The 20,724-nt window shown below is 40.1% G+C and overlaps 1 protein-coding gene across 4 annotated transcripts in view; it reads right to left on the bottom strand.

Moving 5' to 3' along the window:
* Positions 1-20,724, bottom strand: part of LPAR1 (lysophosphatidic acid receptor 1) — a 165,100-nt gene that overhangs the window by 81,046 nt on the left and 63,330 nt on the right. For all 4 annotated transcript variants that reach the window (XM_018052587.1, XM_018052585.1, XM_018052588.1 and 1 more), the window contains exon 2: positions 9,893-10,051. In XM_018052587.1, coding sequence (XP_017908076.1) covers positions 9,893-9,937 — 45 coding nt within the window. In that variant the 5' untranslated portion in view covers positions 9,938-10,051. The remainder of the gene's footprint in view (positions 1-9,892; positions 10,052-20,724) is intronic.

Below are 20,724 nucleotides of genomic sequence, written 5' to 3' on the forward strand. Positions count from 1 at the left end.
TAAGAATAAATGTACATTCCTGATACATCATTTGAGTTACATCTTGGGGTAACTAGGACTACAGTCTCACAGACTCCCTATTATTCACCACCTTACTCTTCCTGTCTTGTCTTTCTCCACCAATACAGAGTTGGATTTCCACCTATAATATAGGCTGTGTGGCTCTAATACAGCCCTCCCCTCCTGTTTTCCCAGGTGACTTCAGTAACCTGATCAACCATAATTAAGGTAATACTAAACAGAGTTTTAGAGCATGCAAAGCCTTTGGAGTTGGGGCTCAAACCTGAATCCAGATCAATGACTCATGTTTCCAGGCTTCAAGTAAAGCTTCAAACCTCCTTCTGCTGGCTGGTGGAAGCTCATCTCAGTACAGATTCTTTTAAATCAGGCAGCTATCTTGTCTACCAACAACCACAAGGTATACCCAACTGAATGCAGAGTTCCAAAGAATAGCAAGGAGAGATAAGAAAGACTTCTGAAGTGAACAATGCACAGAAATAGAGAAAAACAAAAGAATGGGACAGAGATCTCTTCAAGAAAATTAGAGATACCAAGCAAGATATCATGATATCATGAACTCCTTCTTGGAAAATTCAGACTTATATCGAAGAAAGTAGGGAAAACCACTAGACCATTCAGGTATTACATAAATTAAATCCCTTACAATTATACAGTGGAAGTGACAAATAGAGTCAAGGGATCAGATCTGATAGACAGAGTGCCTGAAGAACTGTGGACAGAGGTTCCTGACATGGTACAGGAGGCAGGGATAAAGACCATTCCCAAGGAAAAGAAATGCAAAAAAGGCAAAATGGTTGTCTGAAGAGGTCTTACAAATAGCTGAGAAAGAACAGAAGCTAAAGGCAAAAGAGAAAAAGAAAGATATATCCATCTGAATACAGAATTCCAAAGAATAGTAAGAGAGATAAGAAAGCCTTCCTAAATGATCAATGCAGAAATAGAGGAAAACAACAGAATGGGAAAGACTAGAGATCTCTTCAAGAAAATTAGAGACACCAAGGGAGCATTTCATGCAAAGAGGGGCTCGATAAAGGACAGGAATGGTATGGACCTAACAGAAGCAGAAGATATTAAGAGAAGGTAGCAAGAACACACAGAACTGTACAAAAAAGATGTTACGACCCAGAAAACCATGATGGTGTGATCACTCACCTAGAACCAGACATCCTGGAGTGCAAAGTCAAGAGGGCCTCAGGAAGCATCACTATGAACAAAGCTAGTGGAGGTGATGGAATTCCAGCTGAGCTCTTTCAAATCCTAAAAGATGATGCTTTGAAAGTGCTGCACTCAATATGTAAATTTGGAAAGCTCAGCAGTGGCCACAGGAGTGGAAAAGGTCAGTTTTGTTCCAATGTTGAAGGGCAATACCAAAGAATGTTCAAACTACCACATAATTGCACTCATTTCACATGTCAGCCAGGTAATGCTCAAAATCCTTCAAGCTAGGCTTCAACAGTATGTGAACCAAGAACTTCCAGATGTACAAGCTGGATTAGAAAAGGCAGAGGAACCAGAGATTAAATTGCCAACATCCGCTGGATCATCGAAAAAGCAAGGGAATTCCAGAAAAACATCTACTTTTTCTTCACTGATTACTCCAAAGACTTTTTGTGATTACAACAAACTGTGGGAAATTCTTAAAGAGATGGGAATATCACACCACCTTACCTGCCTCCTGCATAACCTGTATGCAGGTCAAGAAGCAACAGTTAGAACCGGACATGGAACAATAGACTGGTTCAAAACTGGGAAAGGAGTACCTCAAGGCTGTATATTGTCACCCTGCTTATTTAATTTCTATGCAGAGTACACCATGAGAAATGCACGGCTGGATGAATCACAAGCTGTAATCAAGACTGCTGGAAGAAATATCAATAACCTCAGATATGTAGATGACACCACCTTAATGGCAGAAAGCAAAGAGGAACTATAGAGCCTCTTGATGAAAGCGAAAGAGGAGAATGAAAAAGTTGGCTTGAAAATCAACATTCAAAAAACTGAGATCATGGCATTGGGTCCCATCATTTCATGGCAAATAGATAAGGGGAAAAATGTGAACAGTGACAGACTTTATTTTCTTGGGCTCCAAAATCACGGTGGACAGTGACTACAGCCATGAAATTGAAAGATTCTTGCTCCTTGGAAGAAAAGCTATGATAAACCTAGACAGTGTATTAAAAAGCAGAAACATCACTTTGCGGACAAAGATCTATATAGACCAAGCTATGGTTCTTCCAGTAGTGACGTACAGATGTTTGAGAGTTGGACCATAAAGACGACTGAGTGCCAAAGAAATGATGCTTTTGAACTGTGGTATTGGAGAAGACTCTTGAGAGTCCCTTGGACAGCAAGATCAAAGTAGTCAATCCTGAATATTCATTCAAAGAACTGATGCTTAAGCTGAAGCTCCAAGACTTTGGTCACCTGATGCGAAGAGCCGACTCACTGGAAAAGATCCTGATGCTGGGAAAGATTGATGGCATGAGGAGAAGGGTACAAGAGAGGATGGGATGATTGGATGGCATCATCAATTCAATCGACATTAGTCTGAACAAACCCTGGGAGAAGGTGGAGGACAGGGAAGCCTGGTGTGCTGCATGGCGTTGCAAAGAGTCAGATAGGACTGAGCGACTGAACAATAACAGCACACCCTACTCCTCTTCCTACAGGACAGGAACTCTGGCTCCCGAAGGTTGCCTGAATCTTTGAAAGTTGCTTGATAGCTAATCTCACCTTTCAGGAATTCATCTCCTTCATGGCCCTTTCAGAAATATTTTATTTGATACTAAGGAACAGGTAACAACTGCTTCTCACTTCCCTCCCAGCCTGAGCCTGTCTAGGATAATCATTTACAAAATGGACTTAAGTCTAACTCACTGGCAGTTCTTCACAGGATGCTGTGTGATTACCAAATGGCAGTACCATCATGCGGCAAATGAAGGTGGAATTTGTAAATGACGGTCTTATGACAGTGAGATACAGTTCTCCAAAGACATAAATCCCCAGACCCTATGATTACCATCTCCCCAGCTGGTGAAAACAGCAGGGTGTTATCCCACCTTAGCGTATATTCATGGAATAGCTATAACTAAAGTTCAAAGAAAAATAACTGGAGACAGCTAGGAGAGTAAAAAGGAACATTGGCTAAGAGCACCATCATGGGTCGTAAGAGGGAGGAAGCCTCACCCCTTTGAAGGATAAAGAATTGACTCCATTAATCATTAAAGACTAAAGCAATTAGAAAGGATGTATTAGAAAGAGAAACAAATATTAATGTCTCATTTGTGGTTTACCCTAGGTATCCCAGTACAATTTTGTCTTATGAACTGAAAACTCCAAACATGCCCTCAGATTGTGAAATAAGATATCCTCTCAAACTTTATCTGTGTTTATAAACACAAAAGGGGGCAGAGATGAATTCAAATTGCAATATGAGAACAAATTTAACTTCTAACAGAAACATGGTTCAAGATGGAGTAAGTCAGAAATCTCAGTGTTTATCTCCACATGCATTTATTCCTGGCAATACATTGGCGTTTTCCATAGAGTGTTTATCTAACTTGGCTTTCCTGTGATGGATCTTCTGGCATATTACATAAGTGCGTCATACACACAGACCATATGTAGAGGTAGCCACTCTCTCCCTGTTAAAAAAAAAAAGAAAAAAAAAAAAAAAAACTCCCAGAATAATTATGGGGGAAAAGGAAGGAACTAACATTATATATGCCAGTGGTCTGTTAAAAGATGCTGATACTGTAGAAAGCATCTAACATACTTTGCCATTTAAATCTGTGAGCAGTGTCTATTATTCTAGAGATTAAAAAAAAAAAATAGCTGAAGCTAGATCTATATTGAAAGAGATTTAAACCTAGATTTGAACCAAAATTCACCTGGGTCTAATCCTATGCATTCTGGTTTCTCAATTCCATGTTTGGTGAAGTCAGATCACGTTATGTCTTCTTTGTGTGGCACTGGAAACACACCTCATACTGCAAGAAACTGTTCACACTGTAGTCCACAAGAAAGCGCTGTCAAGATAACCATGATCCTTTACTTTCGGGACTGATAATTTAGTCACTGAAACAATTCCCTTTGTAAACCTTAAAAAGTCATTGGATAGTTTCAGGCAGAAGAGTAAACTAATCTAATCAATGTTTTTAAAAGATAACTCTTTACCCCCCAATTGCAAAAACACTTCTGAGAAAAGCAATTGGGAAATTCTGAACATAGCTGAATAGAAAATGATTTTTAAACTTGTTTTTAATTTTACTCTCTGGAGGAATGGGACTGTGGCAATATAAGTGAGTTCTTTCTTAGAGATGTATATTGATGTATGAATATGAGATAAAACAACAGGATGCCAAGGATTTGCTTTAAAATATTTAATTCCCCCAAAATGAGAGAAAATGAATCAAGTCTGGCCAAATGCTAATAATAATTGGATCTCAGTGATGGCTATCCTGGGATTCACTCTATTATTTTGATTTTGTGTATGTGTGTGTGTGATATTTTAAAACTGCATAATACAAAATTCCCAAAAAACGGAATTCTTTCAGTCTCAAAAGACACAACCCGTTGAACACAGCATTCAACTGCTTTAATCTAAAATTATCCACTCTCTAATATCAGAAATAAAACCCCTAAAAACCTATTAGTAATGATGTTCAAAAATACCTGTCTTCCAACAGACACCAAGCAGATACCTACTTGTTAGTTAACTTAGAGCACTGGGTAGGAACTAGGGGAACAAATATTTTGAAAACATTGAGCATCTACCCAAATTCATGTTTTTAATGAAATTTATTGGAAATCATTTGAAGGGATCAAAATATCTTTGTTTCCTTGTCTTAAAACCAAGACAGCCACTTAGCAAATGAGACAGAATACCTTGTAAAATACTGATGGCAAATATTCCTTCCTTGCTGGAATCATGGTTCTGAGATTTGAACGCCTTCAAAATTCTCAAACACCTCTTCTCGTCTATAACACCTGGGTTTGAGAAAGACTGAACCACCCATACACGGATTGAACTATTGACCCTTCCATTCAAAAGTAAAATTTAAAAAAAAAGTAAAATAAAGCTTTTAATCCATACTCCACCCACAGTAAAGAGATGAACCACCATTAAAGTTCTGCTAATAGAGTTCTAGATACAGAAAATGGTCATTAAGAGTGGCAAGCTTTTTGCTTACCCCTTCTACCTCCATCCCCTCCATCCTCCCATCCCTGCAGGGCAGGAGCACGTTCATTAATTTAACCAAAGCATGAGCATGCTCCTGTCTGCAGACATCTCCAGAGCTTCCTTCAGGAACTCTTTATTCTGAACTAGCTGAACTATTCAACATAAAGCAGCTACGCACACAGTCCGCCTGCTGCTGCTAGTCTGGTTTCGCCTGGGTATCCATCCAGCTTCAGAACGAGGTGCTGTCCTTCTCAGCCTGAGCAAACAAAAATCCATCTAACAGTCTGGGCAGGAGTCAAGCAGGAATACAAACTTGTCCCACTTCAAAGCACCAGGCGTATCTTTCACTGACTAAACAGCAATTCCAGCATGAGTGACAATGAAAGCTTTCTTCCCTATTATTGTTGGAAACAATCACCAGCTATTTTGTTCATATTAATTAGTTTATATCTAGTATTAGGCAGCCTTGATTAGAAAAATGCTCTTTGTTACCAAGTGAATAGAGAGTAACAAAACTGAAAGCTTTTTTTTTTCAATTGTTTTTGTCTTAAGAAAGGACTGTCAGGCCTTTCACACTTGAATGTGGGTTTATCTCTGCACAGGTCCCTGAATTCACCCTGAAAGAATTCGAGTTGATGTGCCAGACAATACCAGGCAAAGCTGATTGAGTGAATGGCTTATTACGCCTTGCCTAAGGAGATCTGTATTTAAATTGCTTTTACCTTCTCTGAACCTGGGGAAAACTTGATAATAGAGAATACATGAATACAAGCTTGGGGGCAAGGGCAAATCAGCCTTGGATTAAAAGCTGACTGCACAAATTACATGGGAAGGACTGACAAACAATCATGAGGTTCCTCATGGATGAGAGGATCCTGGGAACCAAGTGACCCACTGATCTGCGTCTCTCCAGAAGGGTAAGCTGCTTCTCTCTGTGACCTAACACCTCAACTTACAGCTGACTCCTTCCAAGGGGCTTGAGTTTCCCCAACTATCAGAGGCTGTGTGAGAATCATGGAACTCACTTCCCTGGTTGTGATTCATTAATAAATTAGTTCAGCACAATTGTCAAAAGTAAGGTTTGAACCCAGGTCTAAGACTCATGAGCTACATAAGTTTCCTTGAGATTAACGTTAAAAATCTTCATGTGGCTTCCAAAGCCCTGCAAAATCTTCTCCAACTCTGTAACCCAACCCACCTATCTTTTCTACAACCTGAAGTATGCTGATCAGTACTTAACAATGGGCTGGTTAGGTACCAGGGCCTGTGTTTGCCAATTTCCACTGGGTGTAAATACTTCACCCTGGCTGATTTCAAGCCACAAACATGAAGTCAATCAGCTTACGAAGTTCCTTTGAAAGCTGAAACGTCAGATCTTGTGAGCTGGGACAGCTGGCTCCAGACATCACTGCTCACACCCTCACACCCCACTTTACTATGACCAAAAGCTGTGAGCTCTCCCACCTTAGGACACTTGACATTCACACAGGCTATGTCCTCTCCCTTACCAGAGTAACTTACATTCATTCATAAGCTCCTAGCCTGGTAGTGTCCCTTTGAGACATCTTCCCTAATCCTACACATCATTCCACTTTACCCCAAAGAGCACCCATGCTTCCCGTGTGATAGCATTTGTGACACAGCACTCTAATTTTTGGTTTCTTTATCTGGGTATTTCCCATTACATTTCTAAACTCTGACAGGGCAAAGGCTGTCTTTATCTTGCATCCTCAGGCCTGCCACAGTGCTTGGTGAACAACACTGAGATGTACCGAGAAATATATTAAATATTCTTCTAAATTCTACACACATGACCTCATTTCCACCTTAAAACCACCCTACGGATTTGGCTTTTATATGACGATGCTCATTTTCCAGATGACAAAATGGAGGCACTGACAGAGTGAATACTTTTTTCTCCCCTCCCACCATGGGCTCAGTTAGTAAACGCTGGAACCAGGACTGGAATTGAGGCAGTGTGACTGCAGAGTCTTGTGCATCCTTCTAGACCAGCGTTTCCCTTTTTTTTTTTTTTTTCTATTGGCGACTCTCAAGGAAGAAATTTTAATTAAATTCAAGTTCTCCCTAAGGAGAAATTAAGTACTTAGGAATAGGTTTTCATCAGACAGGGTTAAGCTCTGGAGGGATTTTTCATCTCCCAAGGTCCATTTTTTGCCCTCTTGGGGGCAATTTCGTTCTTGTGGACAATGTGTATTACAGACTTTTCACTATATGCATTTATATTAATGTACCATATGTTTATCCCTAAGGACATATGGTCTTGTTTTACAGTTTTAATTATATTTTCCTGTAAGTATTATTCTGCATCTTGCTTTCTTTTCCCTCCATTAGATATCTTGAGGAGACAGTGCTGTGTTGAGATAGACAGATATCCTCATTTAACTGCTGTATTTAAATCATATCAACATGACTGACATTATTAAGTCCCTCTACTATTGACTATTAGAAAGTTTTCTACTGCTTGGTCTTCAACTAATGTTTCAGGGAATATCTCCCTGCACATATTCTTGGAATCATGTTTTTCTAACATAAGTATCTAGATGGGAACAGGGGATGTGCGAAGGTCTATAATTTTAACAGATACTGTCAAATTACCTTCCAGAGTGACTGGACCAATTTACTTCCCCACAGAGACTTTACAAGAATACACATTTCCTCACATGTTTATGTTAAATATGACCTCTTTCTACACACGGTGGTGCTAAACATTTTCATTAAATGAGTCATTTAAAAATATTTATATCACTCACTGGCTGATAGTAGCTTGTGTAAGAGCAAAGATGTGTAGATAAGACGACGCTGTTGGGAATGCTGACAAATGAGAGCAGCAAGACTAGGGTGCTGAAATGTCCTGTCCAGGAAACCTGTATCAGGGCCTAACTTACTCCACAAAAGGCTAAGAATAGTCACTGCAAGGGAACAGCTCCAGTGGACTTTGAAATGGTGACCTTAGGTAACAGACACTAAATCTTTTCACCCATTTACCACGTCTCTCGGGTACCAAGAACACTATTGAAGGGAATGGAACTCAAACACCCAAAGTAAATGAAGTGTTGAAAAGGCAATGATCCGTTTACCAGAAAGAGAAATACATATGATGGTGGTAACACGAAGCATTCTGGGAAATGACACTGCAAACTTTATAATGCTCAGGAGCAGCAATGACTACACCCATGTGATAAAGCCCCGAGTCTTTTAGAGAAGAAGAAAAACATTTACAGTAAATAAAGTAGAAAAGCTCCTTTTCCTTCTTTCTCCCTCCCTCCCTTTCTTTGCACACACACAGACACACACACCCCTACCTAAAATAAACGCAACAGGGGCCTACTCTATAGCACAAGGAACTATGCTCAATATTTTGTAATAACCTCTAAGGGAAAGGAATATGAGAAAAGATTATGTATATATATATATGAATCACTTGGCTGTACAATTGAAACTAATACAAAATGTAAATCTACTAAATTTCAATTAAAAAAACCTTTTTTTAGAAATCAGACCAAATATATATATATATATATATCCCAGCATAAAAATAAGTAGTTTTCTTTCTTCAGATCTTCATTTCCTTATGAAGGCTCCTATATCATATAAAATTTTTATTCAATTAAATAAAGAAACATATACAAAATTTAGTAGCCTGCAAATGATTCAAAGAAAACAAAGGTGTAGAAAAGTATTTTGTATCATAAAGATTCAAATTTCAATCAATATGACTCTTTCTCAAAAGCATGCTTTTTTCTTCCACCTTGGCCCTAAAAGTGATTCTCATGAATATGATCGGAGGTCACAGTCTAAACGGAAGAGAAGAGACTTCCCTGGTGGTCCAGTGATTAAAATTTCATGCTTCTAATGCAAGGGAAACAGATTCAATCCTTGGTCAGGGAACTAAGATCCCACATGTGTGCAGTACAGCCAAAAAATAAAAGGAGGAGAAGACAGTGAAAGAGGAGCATTTGGGAAATCACACTCGCTGATCTGTGCTTTGCACAGATCCTCTCCTTTAATCCCTATAACCATGCTGTGAGGGATAACTACATGAGAAGACATGGAAGTTGAGTGAGGTCAGCATGACTAAGGCCCTTTATCCAATAATTGAGATGTGAACACACGTCTAATGACTCCAAAGTCTGTTTCCCCACTGCACCATGCTACCTCCTGAAACTGAAAGGGTTCAGTTAGTATTTCAATAGATCAGATTGTAAAACAGTGAAAACAGTGTTCCTGATGTGTGACTGTTCTTCTCTGGACAGTAAAAGTAACTCACATTACTGTGGTTCAGAAGTTTCTGGAACTGCATTTTCTTCTCAAAGTTACTAGAACAGGTCAAGGTAAAATAATCATCATTACCGGAGGAGGACACCAAGACAACATTCAGAAAACTTGTTATAAGATTAGATCAGTTCTGAGATACACCCTAAAAAAGCCAACAGGGGGATCTGCTACTGACTGTCTTGATTTGGAGTTGGATCCCTCCAGTAGCAGCCAGCCACCCTAGGTGCTGAAAACAAGCGCCTCCCTCAGAAAACACTCATCCAAATCGCCATCAAACGAGAACTCAGAGGAGACACGTGTGATCTCCAGAGTCAAACACAGGTTCTAAAACTCAGCTGAAGCATTCAACAAACCTATGATTAGCCCAGACCTGTGTGTGTCTGCATCACGTACCTGGGGCTGTGAAACGACTGGGGAGGACGTAGAGGCAGCAGCCATGGCAGCTCCGGAGTCGTGGGCGGTGACCAGGCCCCAGCACTAAGGTCCACGGCAAGGGAGTCAGATTCTCCTGGCTGCTGATCAGATCGTGGTCATGCTAGGAGCACTGTGGACCTGGAAAAGGATGGGAAAACCCACTTTAGCCTCAGAGGACTGGCACAGGGGACTGAAGCACCTTTGGCCATGGGCAGCGAACATAAACAAACAAACAAAAACCCTATCTCACCAGCTTAATGCAAAGAGGAACCCAGGAAGGAGCATCTTACAGAGCAGCTAACATCGCAGTGCCAGGATTTCTGTACCATGTTAAGCTGATACATTTTCATAAACCTAAAGCCAATTTGGCATGCGAGCCAGATGTTTGCAGCAGGTGATTTCAAGTTGTGAAGACGGGGAGAGAAGGAAGGGGGAAGGGCCATCTTGTCCTTAAATAAGAAACTGAGTAACTCACAATTAAGAGTGTTCAGTATATAGGCAAAGAGCAAACAGAATAACAGTATCAAGTGTCTTAGAAGTGAAGTGAAGTCGCTCAGTCGTGTCCAACTGTTTGTGACCCCACGGACAGTAGCCTACCAGCCATCCATGGGATTTTCCAGGCAAGAATACTGGAGTGGGCTGCCATTTCCATCTCCAGGGGATCTTCCCAACCCAGGGATCGAACCCGGGTCTCCTGCATTGTAGACAAATGCATTACCGTCTGAGCCACCAGGGAAGTTCAAGTGTCTTAGAGACCCACCCAGTTCAACCCTGCCCACTAGCAGTTGAAAACCTGAGGGCTGATGAAGAGAGATGAGTGGAATCATATTCTGTTCCATAGAGAATCAGTCCTAGAGCACCAAGTCCCAGTCCCAGATGAGATTTAAGTGAATGCATTCCATATTTATATTTCCTTAGGGAACTTGTTACCATTTTCAGAATTAAAGAAAGGCAAGATACCCCAACGTTAAAGGGGTGGGTCCCAAGAAGAAGTTATTTGGATGGGCAGTGGGGGAGGGGGCTTTGTAAATCAAACTTCCACCGGTGTGAGGAAGAGTCCATTTCTCAGTTCCTCTCAACATTTTGGAGGCTGCTAGATGGATGTGACTTATTTCTACATCTCAATCTACAGAGGGGGACGATTTTTCATTTTAAGACCTTAAGATGGGAGGGAGGTTCAAAAGGGAGGGAAAGTATGTGTGCCTACGGCTGACTCATGTTGAAGTGTGACAGAAAACAACAAAATTCTGTAAATTATCCTTCAATAAAAATAATTTTTAAAAAAGACGTTAAGAAAATACTTTCATTCTAAAGACAATTTTTCACTTTTAGGTTGCTTTCATACCACCTAACAATATCCTTTCTTTTACTCAAAATGTTATTTATGGAACATCCATAGTGAACTAAGGGCATAATGAATAAAACTGAGCCTACCCCTGCCTCAGAAAGGCAGCATTTGTCTGTAAATACACTTTCTGGTTTCCCCAGCATGCAAAATGACACGAGAACACTTTCATACTATTGGGAAATGATACTCTTCTTAACAGTAAAAGTCACGAACCAGGATCACAAAAATCCAAGTCAGTAATCTTGAGCAGTTAGTAACAGTGGAGTTGGATATCTAAGCCAAGTCTCTGCAAATCCTCTGGCACTATTCTCTATTAGCTGAATGATGCTGGGCAAGTCGCATAACCTCAGAAGAACTGTTTCCTAAGAAACAATCTAGGTTTGGCAGCAACTTCTTTGAACTTGCTAGCCTGATTTTTATCCTGTCTTCGTGTATTATCCTTCATACTACAGTTTTAATCACTTTAGGTTTCCATTATTCAGAATTGTGGTACCTTTCTACCTTCCTCCTCTAACATTCTATCAGTGACTATTTTTTATTAACAAAAGTCAAGCTGCCAAGACGTTTTGGTCTAATGATCCACACAAAATTCCATAGCTACCCTGAGACAACAGTGATGTTCTCTTCAGTCCCCAGCTGTAGGGGGGAAAGATCTGCTGTTCATCACACTGTGAAGTTAAATAAATAGCCCAGGAGGAAGGCACACATCCACAGAGGGCCTCTCCTCTTCTGTGAGGGCTGTCGGAAAGCCGACCCCACCCTGGGAGAGTATAGAGCCCCACGGTGCGCTGTTTTGTACTGAACTTATTCCTGGCATCATTTTGTGCTGCCCCTTCTTTTTCCCCCTTTTTTCCTTCTCACATATTTACAGTTCACACCATCTTGTTCTATGAATGTATGAACAGCATGATAACCAAAAAGAAATACGGAAGGTGAGTGAGATTCTATTCTTAAATATTCATGTGGGTCCAATATCATTTCTGCTGAGTTACATCATTAAGCAATATGGCCTTAAAATATTTTCCATATTCAGAGTACAAAGAGTTGCCCAAAATGTGAATGCTGGGTTCCCAGCCTACAGTCAGAAAAAGGATAAAGAAATGCGTGTAACAAATGCTATATGGCATCACTGCTGATAGTAAAAGGGGAAAGGGTAGGAGCCTGGGATTTAATGAACACCTACTAGATGCTGAGCAAAGGTGCAGTCATTTCACGTACAATTTGAGGTAGATATTGTCAACTCATTTCATAGATAAGAAACTTGAGGCTTGTCATGAGGCTAGGAAACGACAGAGCTGAGACTTGAACCGGGACCCACCACAGGGCCTTTCCATGGATGAACCTTCCAAGTGAACAAAAATTAACCAAGATAAAGAGCTTGGAGGTTTCCTAACCAAAAATTTCAGAAAGTTCTGAAGGAAGCAAGATGTAAGCCAGACATCCTGCAGAGTACCTATTTCCCCAAACCCTGCTCTCATCCACATAAAAATGTTAATGACGTACCCCTAGTTTTGATTTATGTGACACATCCCTGAGCTACACAGTAGACAATACAGATTGTTAGTTTCCTTTTTGAAGAATATCAAGACAAAACATTAACTGTCTTCCCCTAAAGCATCGAAGACATATCGAGTTTAGATGCTTTTGCTGAACCTTTTCTTTTTCCAGATGAAGAGATTTTCATTTCTGGGCTAATAGTGTATAACACTAGAAGATTCATAAAAGTGTATGTTGAACCTGTTCTTACACTGTGAGAAGCCCTTTATAAGATGGAGTATGGTTAATTAACTGAAAAGGTAAGAGTTAAGCAATACCACCTCAAAGAGTATAAAATAGCTCTCTTGGGAAGCAACGTCTTAAAATTACATTCATGAAACCTATGTACTGCTCAACTTACAAAACTGTGCAAATCATGGGGGAAGAGATGTGATGACACCAAAGACAATCTCCTAGGCAATGATGCCAGGCAGTCTCTGGCCAAGTACGCCAGATTACCTTGACATACTGTCTCCTGCTTTCTCAGAGCCCCAGACTGCCAACTGCAGAGCTGCACAGAATTTAAAAAAAAAAAAAAAAAACTCATCCCTCTTTGAACTCTTCCCAGTATTTAGATACCTGTCCTGAAGTTCTTCTAACCAGCCCTCAGCCTACCTCTCTCTGTCCTTTGAGCTCTTGATAACAGGAAACCACAAAGCAGGGTGAGTTGGCTCCGTTAACCCCAGGTACCCTTGGCCATCACTCTTTTCCCTTCTCTTCCTTCCTCGTTGCCCCCATGTTCCATTCTAGGCATGACTTCCAATCTCCATCATCCTTCTCAAAACCACAAAACCACACCTACTGCCACTAGCAGAACAGGAGCTCTGTCACCGACTCACATGCCTGTTCACTCATTCTCCAGTCCCTGGCTACGAATTACCTCAAAGTCCCTCCCCATAGCTCAAAATTGACATATACACACACGCACGCGCACACACACACACGCAGCACACACACATGCACGCACACACACGCACACACACACATGCACGCACACACGCACGCACACACACACGCACGCGCACACACGCGCACACACACGCACACACACACGCGCACACACACACACACACACACCAACACATTATATAGTCAACAAGGACCTACTATATGGCACAGGGAACTACATTCAATATTTTGTAAAAACTCACAAGGGAAAAGAATCAGAAAAAAACCAGATACATATGTATGTCTAACTGAATCACTTTGTTGTACACCTAATACTGAGACATTGTAAATCAGCTATATTTCAATTTAAAAAAATATTTTATAAAAAATGTTTAGATAAAATACAATCTACAAGTAAGAAAGCCGCATAGGCTCATGGTTCTGTGCTAGATTAACAGAAAATAACCAACTGAATATAAGAAAAGGAAATATCCTGACTCAATCCTAGAAACCACAGATGGATCCTACCTATTGCTCAAACTTTCAGAAATATATACTGGCAAGAATCAACATGGAAGGTTGGAGAACATTTAAAGCTCAACATTGCTTTCATGTGAAACTATAATTACATGGACAGAAAATAAGTAAATGAGACCCCAATAGACTCACAATGATGCTCCCTGTTAAGAAGGATGAGGGCTGGAGTGAACTAAGCCACGGAGCATTGGAGTACATTTAAAATATATTCAGCTCCTTAAAAGGGGTTCCTGGCTCTGACTGAGCAAGTAATCTCTGGCTGTATTTACTCCTAATTTACATGTACCCATAATGACTGGCCCAGAAAATATGTGGGAAAAAAGCACTACCAGCTGGCTTCTGATATGGGCAGCCATGCCAAATGACAATGATCTTTCTAATTACTGAGTGCAACACCAAATACCTTTTTAAAAAGTCTCTGGTTCTGAGGCAACTGTTCCCTTTGATTACTTCTGGAGCTGATGCTGGCTCTTTTCCTAGGCCTCATAGGAAGATGAATTTCTAACTTGGCAAATTTATCTACTATAAATCTAACCTTTTTCCTTCATCTGGACTTAAGTCAAATAATGACTCATCTCAGCCCCTTAAAAGAATACAGGGCTATACCCGATACTGAATACACACAGACTTCCCTCTCTAAGGATAAGACACAGAAAAATTCATATCCACCAGGCAAATGAAAAATATTGTTCATCTCAAGAGAAGGGAGACTCTAGAGTTAGAGCAAATATTTACTTAAGAAATAGGTATACAACATAAAAGGTAACTTTAGGAAAATATGAGATCAGACATGAGTCAACATTAACCAAAAAATTATGAATTACGGACCTGAATGAAGGCAGTCAATAAAGTAGAAAACAGAATGAAAAAGCAGAAAATGGTATTAGTGAAGGAGAAGATAAACCACAGCTTGGGTGGGGCCTACATGACTAAAGATTTCAAAGCTTCCATTCCCCAAATAAGTAGATGAACATAAAGTACCAAAGGAGGAAAGACGTCATCAATGCTGAAACCAGGAATGGATACATTTATCCTCCAAATAACACATAAATAGAGCCAGTTAGATCAGGGAGCAAAATATTTCAGATTTCATGTATCCTTCTTCAGAGAGCTCTATACTCTCTAGTCCAGCAGAAACTAGACAAGAAACTCTCAACCTCAAACCTGGATGAGCAAGATGAACAAGAGGAAGGTCAGGGCTATAGCTTGTCTTGCTCAGTATTTATCTATTTATTTACCTTAAGCATCTGAAACCAGCCTTGTATCTAAAGGCTAAGACTGGAAGAGTCTTCTCTGGAATCTGGGTAGATGAAAAGATCTTAACAACAGTTACATCAGGAAGAAGATGCTGCGCCCATTCAAACAAAAACAGGAGACTTAAAAACCAGTAACTGGAAATGCAGGAGCAGCACTGGAATACAAAGTTAAGAAACTTCCCCAAAATGTAGAACCAAAAGACAAACTGAAGGAAAACAGAACAGTTAAGAATGAGAAAGCTGGAGGACTAGTCCAGGAGATCTAACAGCCAAACAAAAGCAATTCCAGAATTAAAGGGGGAAAAACAAAAGGAAATGGAGAGGAGTGGGCGGTGTAAGGGTGGGTGGGGGCGATCAAGTAACAAAATCAAAACATTTCCTAAAGTGCCAAGTCCTAAGTTTGTTGACTTGTAAGGTCCACTGATAACCTACATGCCCACTTCTATCAATTTTAATACGCCCACTTTAAGCACATCATCATGATTTTTTTTAAACACAAAAGATTTTTAAAAAATTCTTGTAACTGATCAGAAAGTGATAGGGGGAGCTCATGGACAAAGGATGAGGAATCAGAAAGTCTGCATTTCTCAACAGCAACCTAGAAGCTGGAAGACAATGGACAATGAAGAAAGTGATTTACCATTGACAGTCTCATTGCAGGATGTCCTTCGCAAAGTAGGGAGGAAACTGGTCAAAATGAAGGCGCGAGATACAGGAACAAAAGGTCAATTCAGGAGAAAAATAAAGGGAATTCCTGGCCTGCTTGTGAAAGGACATTGCGAGATTGCAAGGTGGACTGCACAGACTGCCTGAGTATGTTGAGAGATTTCTAGAACTGACAGCTTGGGATTGAAAGAGCACATAGAATCCTAAGCATATAGAACAGAATAACCAGCACACAGAAGAAGTAAGCACACATAAGAAGAAAAATGAAAATTTAAAAGAGAATGAAGAATTTACAGAAGAAGCAAAGGATTCACAGACTTCTAGATGGCTCAGCTGTGAATGATATTATCAAGGTCATAATAACATTAACACTGAAAACTGACATGATCAGAAACACAACCTAAGGTATTAGGATGGAGAGGTTTAGGAGGGGAGTAGGCGTGCAACACATCTTCCACAGGGATGTCTATCAATACTTGAAACTGACATATCCAATAGTACAAGGATAAATCTTAGTGATGCAACGCAAATACCCAATGAAGCAACTAAATCAACTGAAAACGGTAGTTATGGGGAAGAGAAAAGGCGGGAAGGGAGAAAAGAACTCCTTTTTCTTAGAAATCCTCATATAGCTGTTTAACTCTTTATAACATTGATTAAAAAAAAATAAAAAATAAAAAAATAAAACTGTTGAAACTAAAAATGTATTTAAAACTACCACAGGCAGAAGTGCCACTATAGAAGACCAAGTTGATGCCACGGAAGACAAGTTTGAGAAAAATCACACATGCTTCAATATAATAGTTACTAGAATGATTAGAAATTATGGCTGTGGAATAGAGAAAATACAGATTCAATAGAAGAAGAATTGGTACATCCAGAAAGAACAAATAGAACATACGTTATTTAACAATAAAAGTAAGCTTTTCCTAAAAGACATTAAGTTCTTAAGCTTAAAGAACACAGAGAAAAAAAAGATAAAATGCACTAAATCAAAATTTAAAACTCCTGTGCAAAAAACACAATTGAGAATGAAAAGACAATCCATGGAATGGGATAAAATATTTGTAAATCATATATCTAAAAAGGAATTGATATCCAGAGTATATAAAGAAACTCAACAAGAAGAAAATCAAACAACTGAACTAAAAAGTAAGACTTGAATAAACATTCCTCCAGAAACATTCAAATGGTCAAAAAAAACACCTGACAAGACAGTCAACAGCACTAATTGCTAGGGAAATGCAAATCAAAACCACAGTGCGATAAGAACTATTGCTACTGCTGCTGCTGCTAAGTCACTTCAGTCGTGTCCGACTCTGTGCGACCCCATAGACGGCAGCCCATCAGGCTCCCCCGTCCCTGGGATTCTCTAGGCAAGAATACTGGAGTGGGTTGCCATGTCCTTCTCCAATGCATGAAAGTAAAAAGTGAAAGTGAAGTCGCTCAGTCGTGTCCGACTCTTAGCGACCCCATGGGCTGCAGCCTACCAGGCTCCTCCATCCATGGGATTTTCCAGGCAAGAGCACTGGAGTGGGCTGCCATTGCCTTCTCCAGTGATAAGAACACTTCGCATCACTTAGATTTGTTGCTAACAAAATAAGCAAGGTTGTGGGGAAATTGGAACCTTTGTGTATTGCTCATGGGAATGCAAAGTAGTTCAGCTGCTGTAGAAATCAGAATGGCAGTTTCTTAAAACATTAAACATAGAATTCTTTTAAGCCCACAGTTCCACTGCTGGGTATATACACCCAAAATAATTGAAAGCAGGGTCTCAAAGAGATATCCGAACACCCATGTCCATGGCAGTGTTATTCACAATAATAGAGAAAATGGTGAAAGCAACTCAAATGTCCATGGGCAAATCCATGGATAAACAAAATGCAGTACTTTAAATGCATACAGTGGAATATTATTCAGCCTTAAGGAAATTCTGGCACATAATATAACATGGGTGAACCCTGAGGAAGTGAAGTGAAGTCGCTCAGTCGTGTCCAACTCTTTGTGACCCCATGGACTGCAGCCCACCAGGCTTCTCCATCCATGGAATTTTCCAGGCATGAGTACTGGAGTGGGTTGCCATTTCCTTCTCCAGAACCCTGAGGACATTATGCTAAGCGAAATAAGCTTGTAACAAAAAGACAAATATTTTGTGATTCCACATATATGAGGTACCTAGAGGAGTCAAATTCATAGAGACAGTGTGTAGAATAGTGGTTGCCAGGGGCTGGGGAGGGAGAGGATGAGGAGATGTTTTTTAATAGGCAGAGAGTTTCAGTTTTGTAAGACAAAGGGAGATCTGAAGATCTGTTCCACAACAATGTAAATATACTTAGCTCTGGTGGCTCAGACGGTAAAGCGTCTGCCCCGCAATGTGGGAGACCCGGGATCGATTCCTGGGTCAGGAAGATCCCCTGGAGGAGGAAATGGCAACCCACTCCAGCACTCTTGCCTGGAAAATCCCATGGACGGAGGAGCCTGATAGGCTACAGTCCATGGGGTCACAAAGAGTCAGACATGACTGAGTGACTTCACTCACTATTGAACTTGAAAATGTAAATTATATGTCATTTATATGTTACGACAATTAAAAGAAAGAGCTCATTTCAGGAAAAATATGAAGTGCATGATCTACAAGTGAAATGCAGGTTTGTTAAATAAATAAACTTGAAGAGTTAAAAGAATTCTCATGAAAAAACAAAATGGGGAAAAAATCAAAATCACAAAGGCAAAAACTTAGGCTGGACACAGTCAGTCATCAACTTGGCCACAACAGCGGACAAGACATAGAAGCAACATTTCATTTTGTCAAAAATGTAGAATGACTCAAACTATACATTCAGCCATGGCATCATTTATCTGCAATAGCAAGAACAAGGCGCTTGTATTAAATGTAATTAGGATATATTACACCCTGAAATTTCCACAGATGACATAATACGGGTGATAAATCAAAGTAATGTGCTCAGGAGAGCTTCAGCATGAGCTTCTTATCAATCCATGTAAACAAGGAATATCTGTGATAATAATGCTGACCAAAAAAATGTAGCTATTATAACTATTAAAAGAAACTGTCCAACTGAAATGCACATAAATGTGATGAACTAAGATTAAAAACTCCAGGAAATCACAAGAAAAAGGAAAACATTCTTCACATTTTGAGAGTCATACACTACTACACTTTGTTGGTTAGTCATTAAGTTGTGCCTGACTCTCTTTGTGACCCCAGGAACTATAGCCTGCCAGGCTCCCCGTCCATGGGATTTCCCAGGCAAGGATACTGGAGTGGGATGCCATTTCCTTCTCCAGGGGATCTTCCCGATCCAAGGCTCGAACCTGCATCTCCTGCATTGGCAGGCAGGTTCTTTACCACTGAGCCACCAGGGAAGCCCTCCGTTTACACACTGAAGACAATATATTTCATGCTCTTAAATCTTTCCTTTTTCACAAAACTGATAGGCTCAGTTCCATTTGCTTTTCCAGCTTTTCAATCAGACTTACATTTTGCCTAAGAGGCTGCCATTCTTTCCACATGGCAACTGGCTCACGTGTTCAAAGGCAGGAATACAGCTAGCCCATCCTACTCACACAACCTGCACAAAAGAAACCCCAGCACCACAGCTGCACTGTTTTATGTGCACTCTGACGGAGCTCAAGACTGCAGATTAAAGAACTGGCCAAAAAGTGTTTAAATAAACTCACAGGTCTGATTTCAAAGACTGTATGGACAGGTGTACAGTTTTCCCTTTTGGAAAGTGCTCCTTCTGGGGAGAGATGCTATCCTGAAACTTGTCCAAATAACCAGGAATTGTAAAAACACAATTTTTGAAAAAAAAAAAAAAAATCTTACAATGGTCATCACTAGTAGGGCCAAGGATGAATTAGTCAAACTCTGTTAACATGTCAAGCTAGTTTCTGGGATATTATTTAGAAAATGGGGGTAATCTAAAGTTTAGGAATAATGAGTCAGAAACTGGCCAAAAGAGAAATATATCCTATAAGCTAAAGAAAAAAAAAAAAAAAAACTCATGAGCATCCTAAATTATAAAGGGAGAGAGCAAAAGAAAGGGATGAGAGCAAAGGAAGAGAAGTCAACTAAAAGATCTTAAAAATCCTCTTGAAAGGCAAGGAAAAGAATTACTCTTTGAATAAGAAACAGACTTACAACCACCCTGTTTCTTTCGGTTACCCAAGGCCACAATGTCCAAACTCCCAAACTCTTTGTTATCTGCATGCCTTGACCCAGCCTTTTGCATAGGGACTCAGAGCCTGCAAAGACTTTAGGCAATCAAGAGTTCCACCCAAGAAAGTAAATATCCCGAAGCATAGATAGGGTGGGTACATTTCTATTGAGGGATGTTTATGGAGAGAGCCTCTGAGCTATGTTGGAATGTCTGCAGTCCACAGGTTTCAGGACAAAGAGATTACAACTTTATAATCAACCCTCAGGATGAGCTAGATTCTTCCAACCAGAGCCAATGGAGGAGTCTTGAGGGATATTTTCTTCTAAGAGCAAATGCATGTTTCTAAAATCAGAAGTAATTCCCAAATTACTTAGAATGGAAGGGTGTGAGGGAAAG

Source organism: Capra hircus, chromosome 8 (assembly GCF_001704415.2).
Source record: "Capra hircus breed San Clemente chromosome 8, ASM170441v1, whole genome shotgun sequence".
Taxonomy (NCBI): Eukaryota; Metazoa; Chordata; class Mammalia; order Artiodactyla; family Bovidae; genus Capra; species Capra hircus.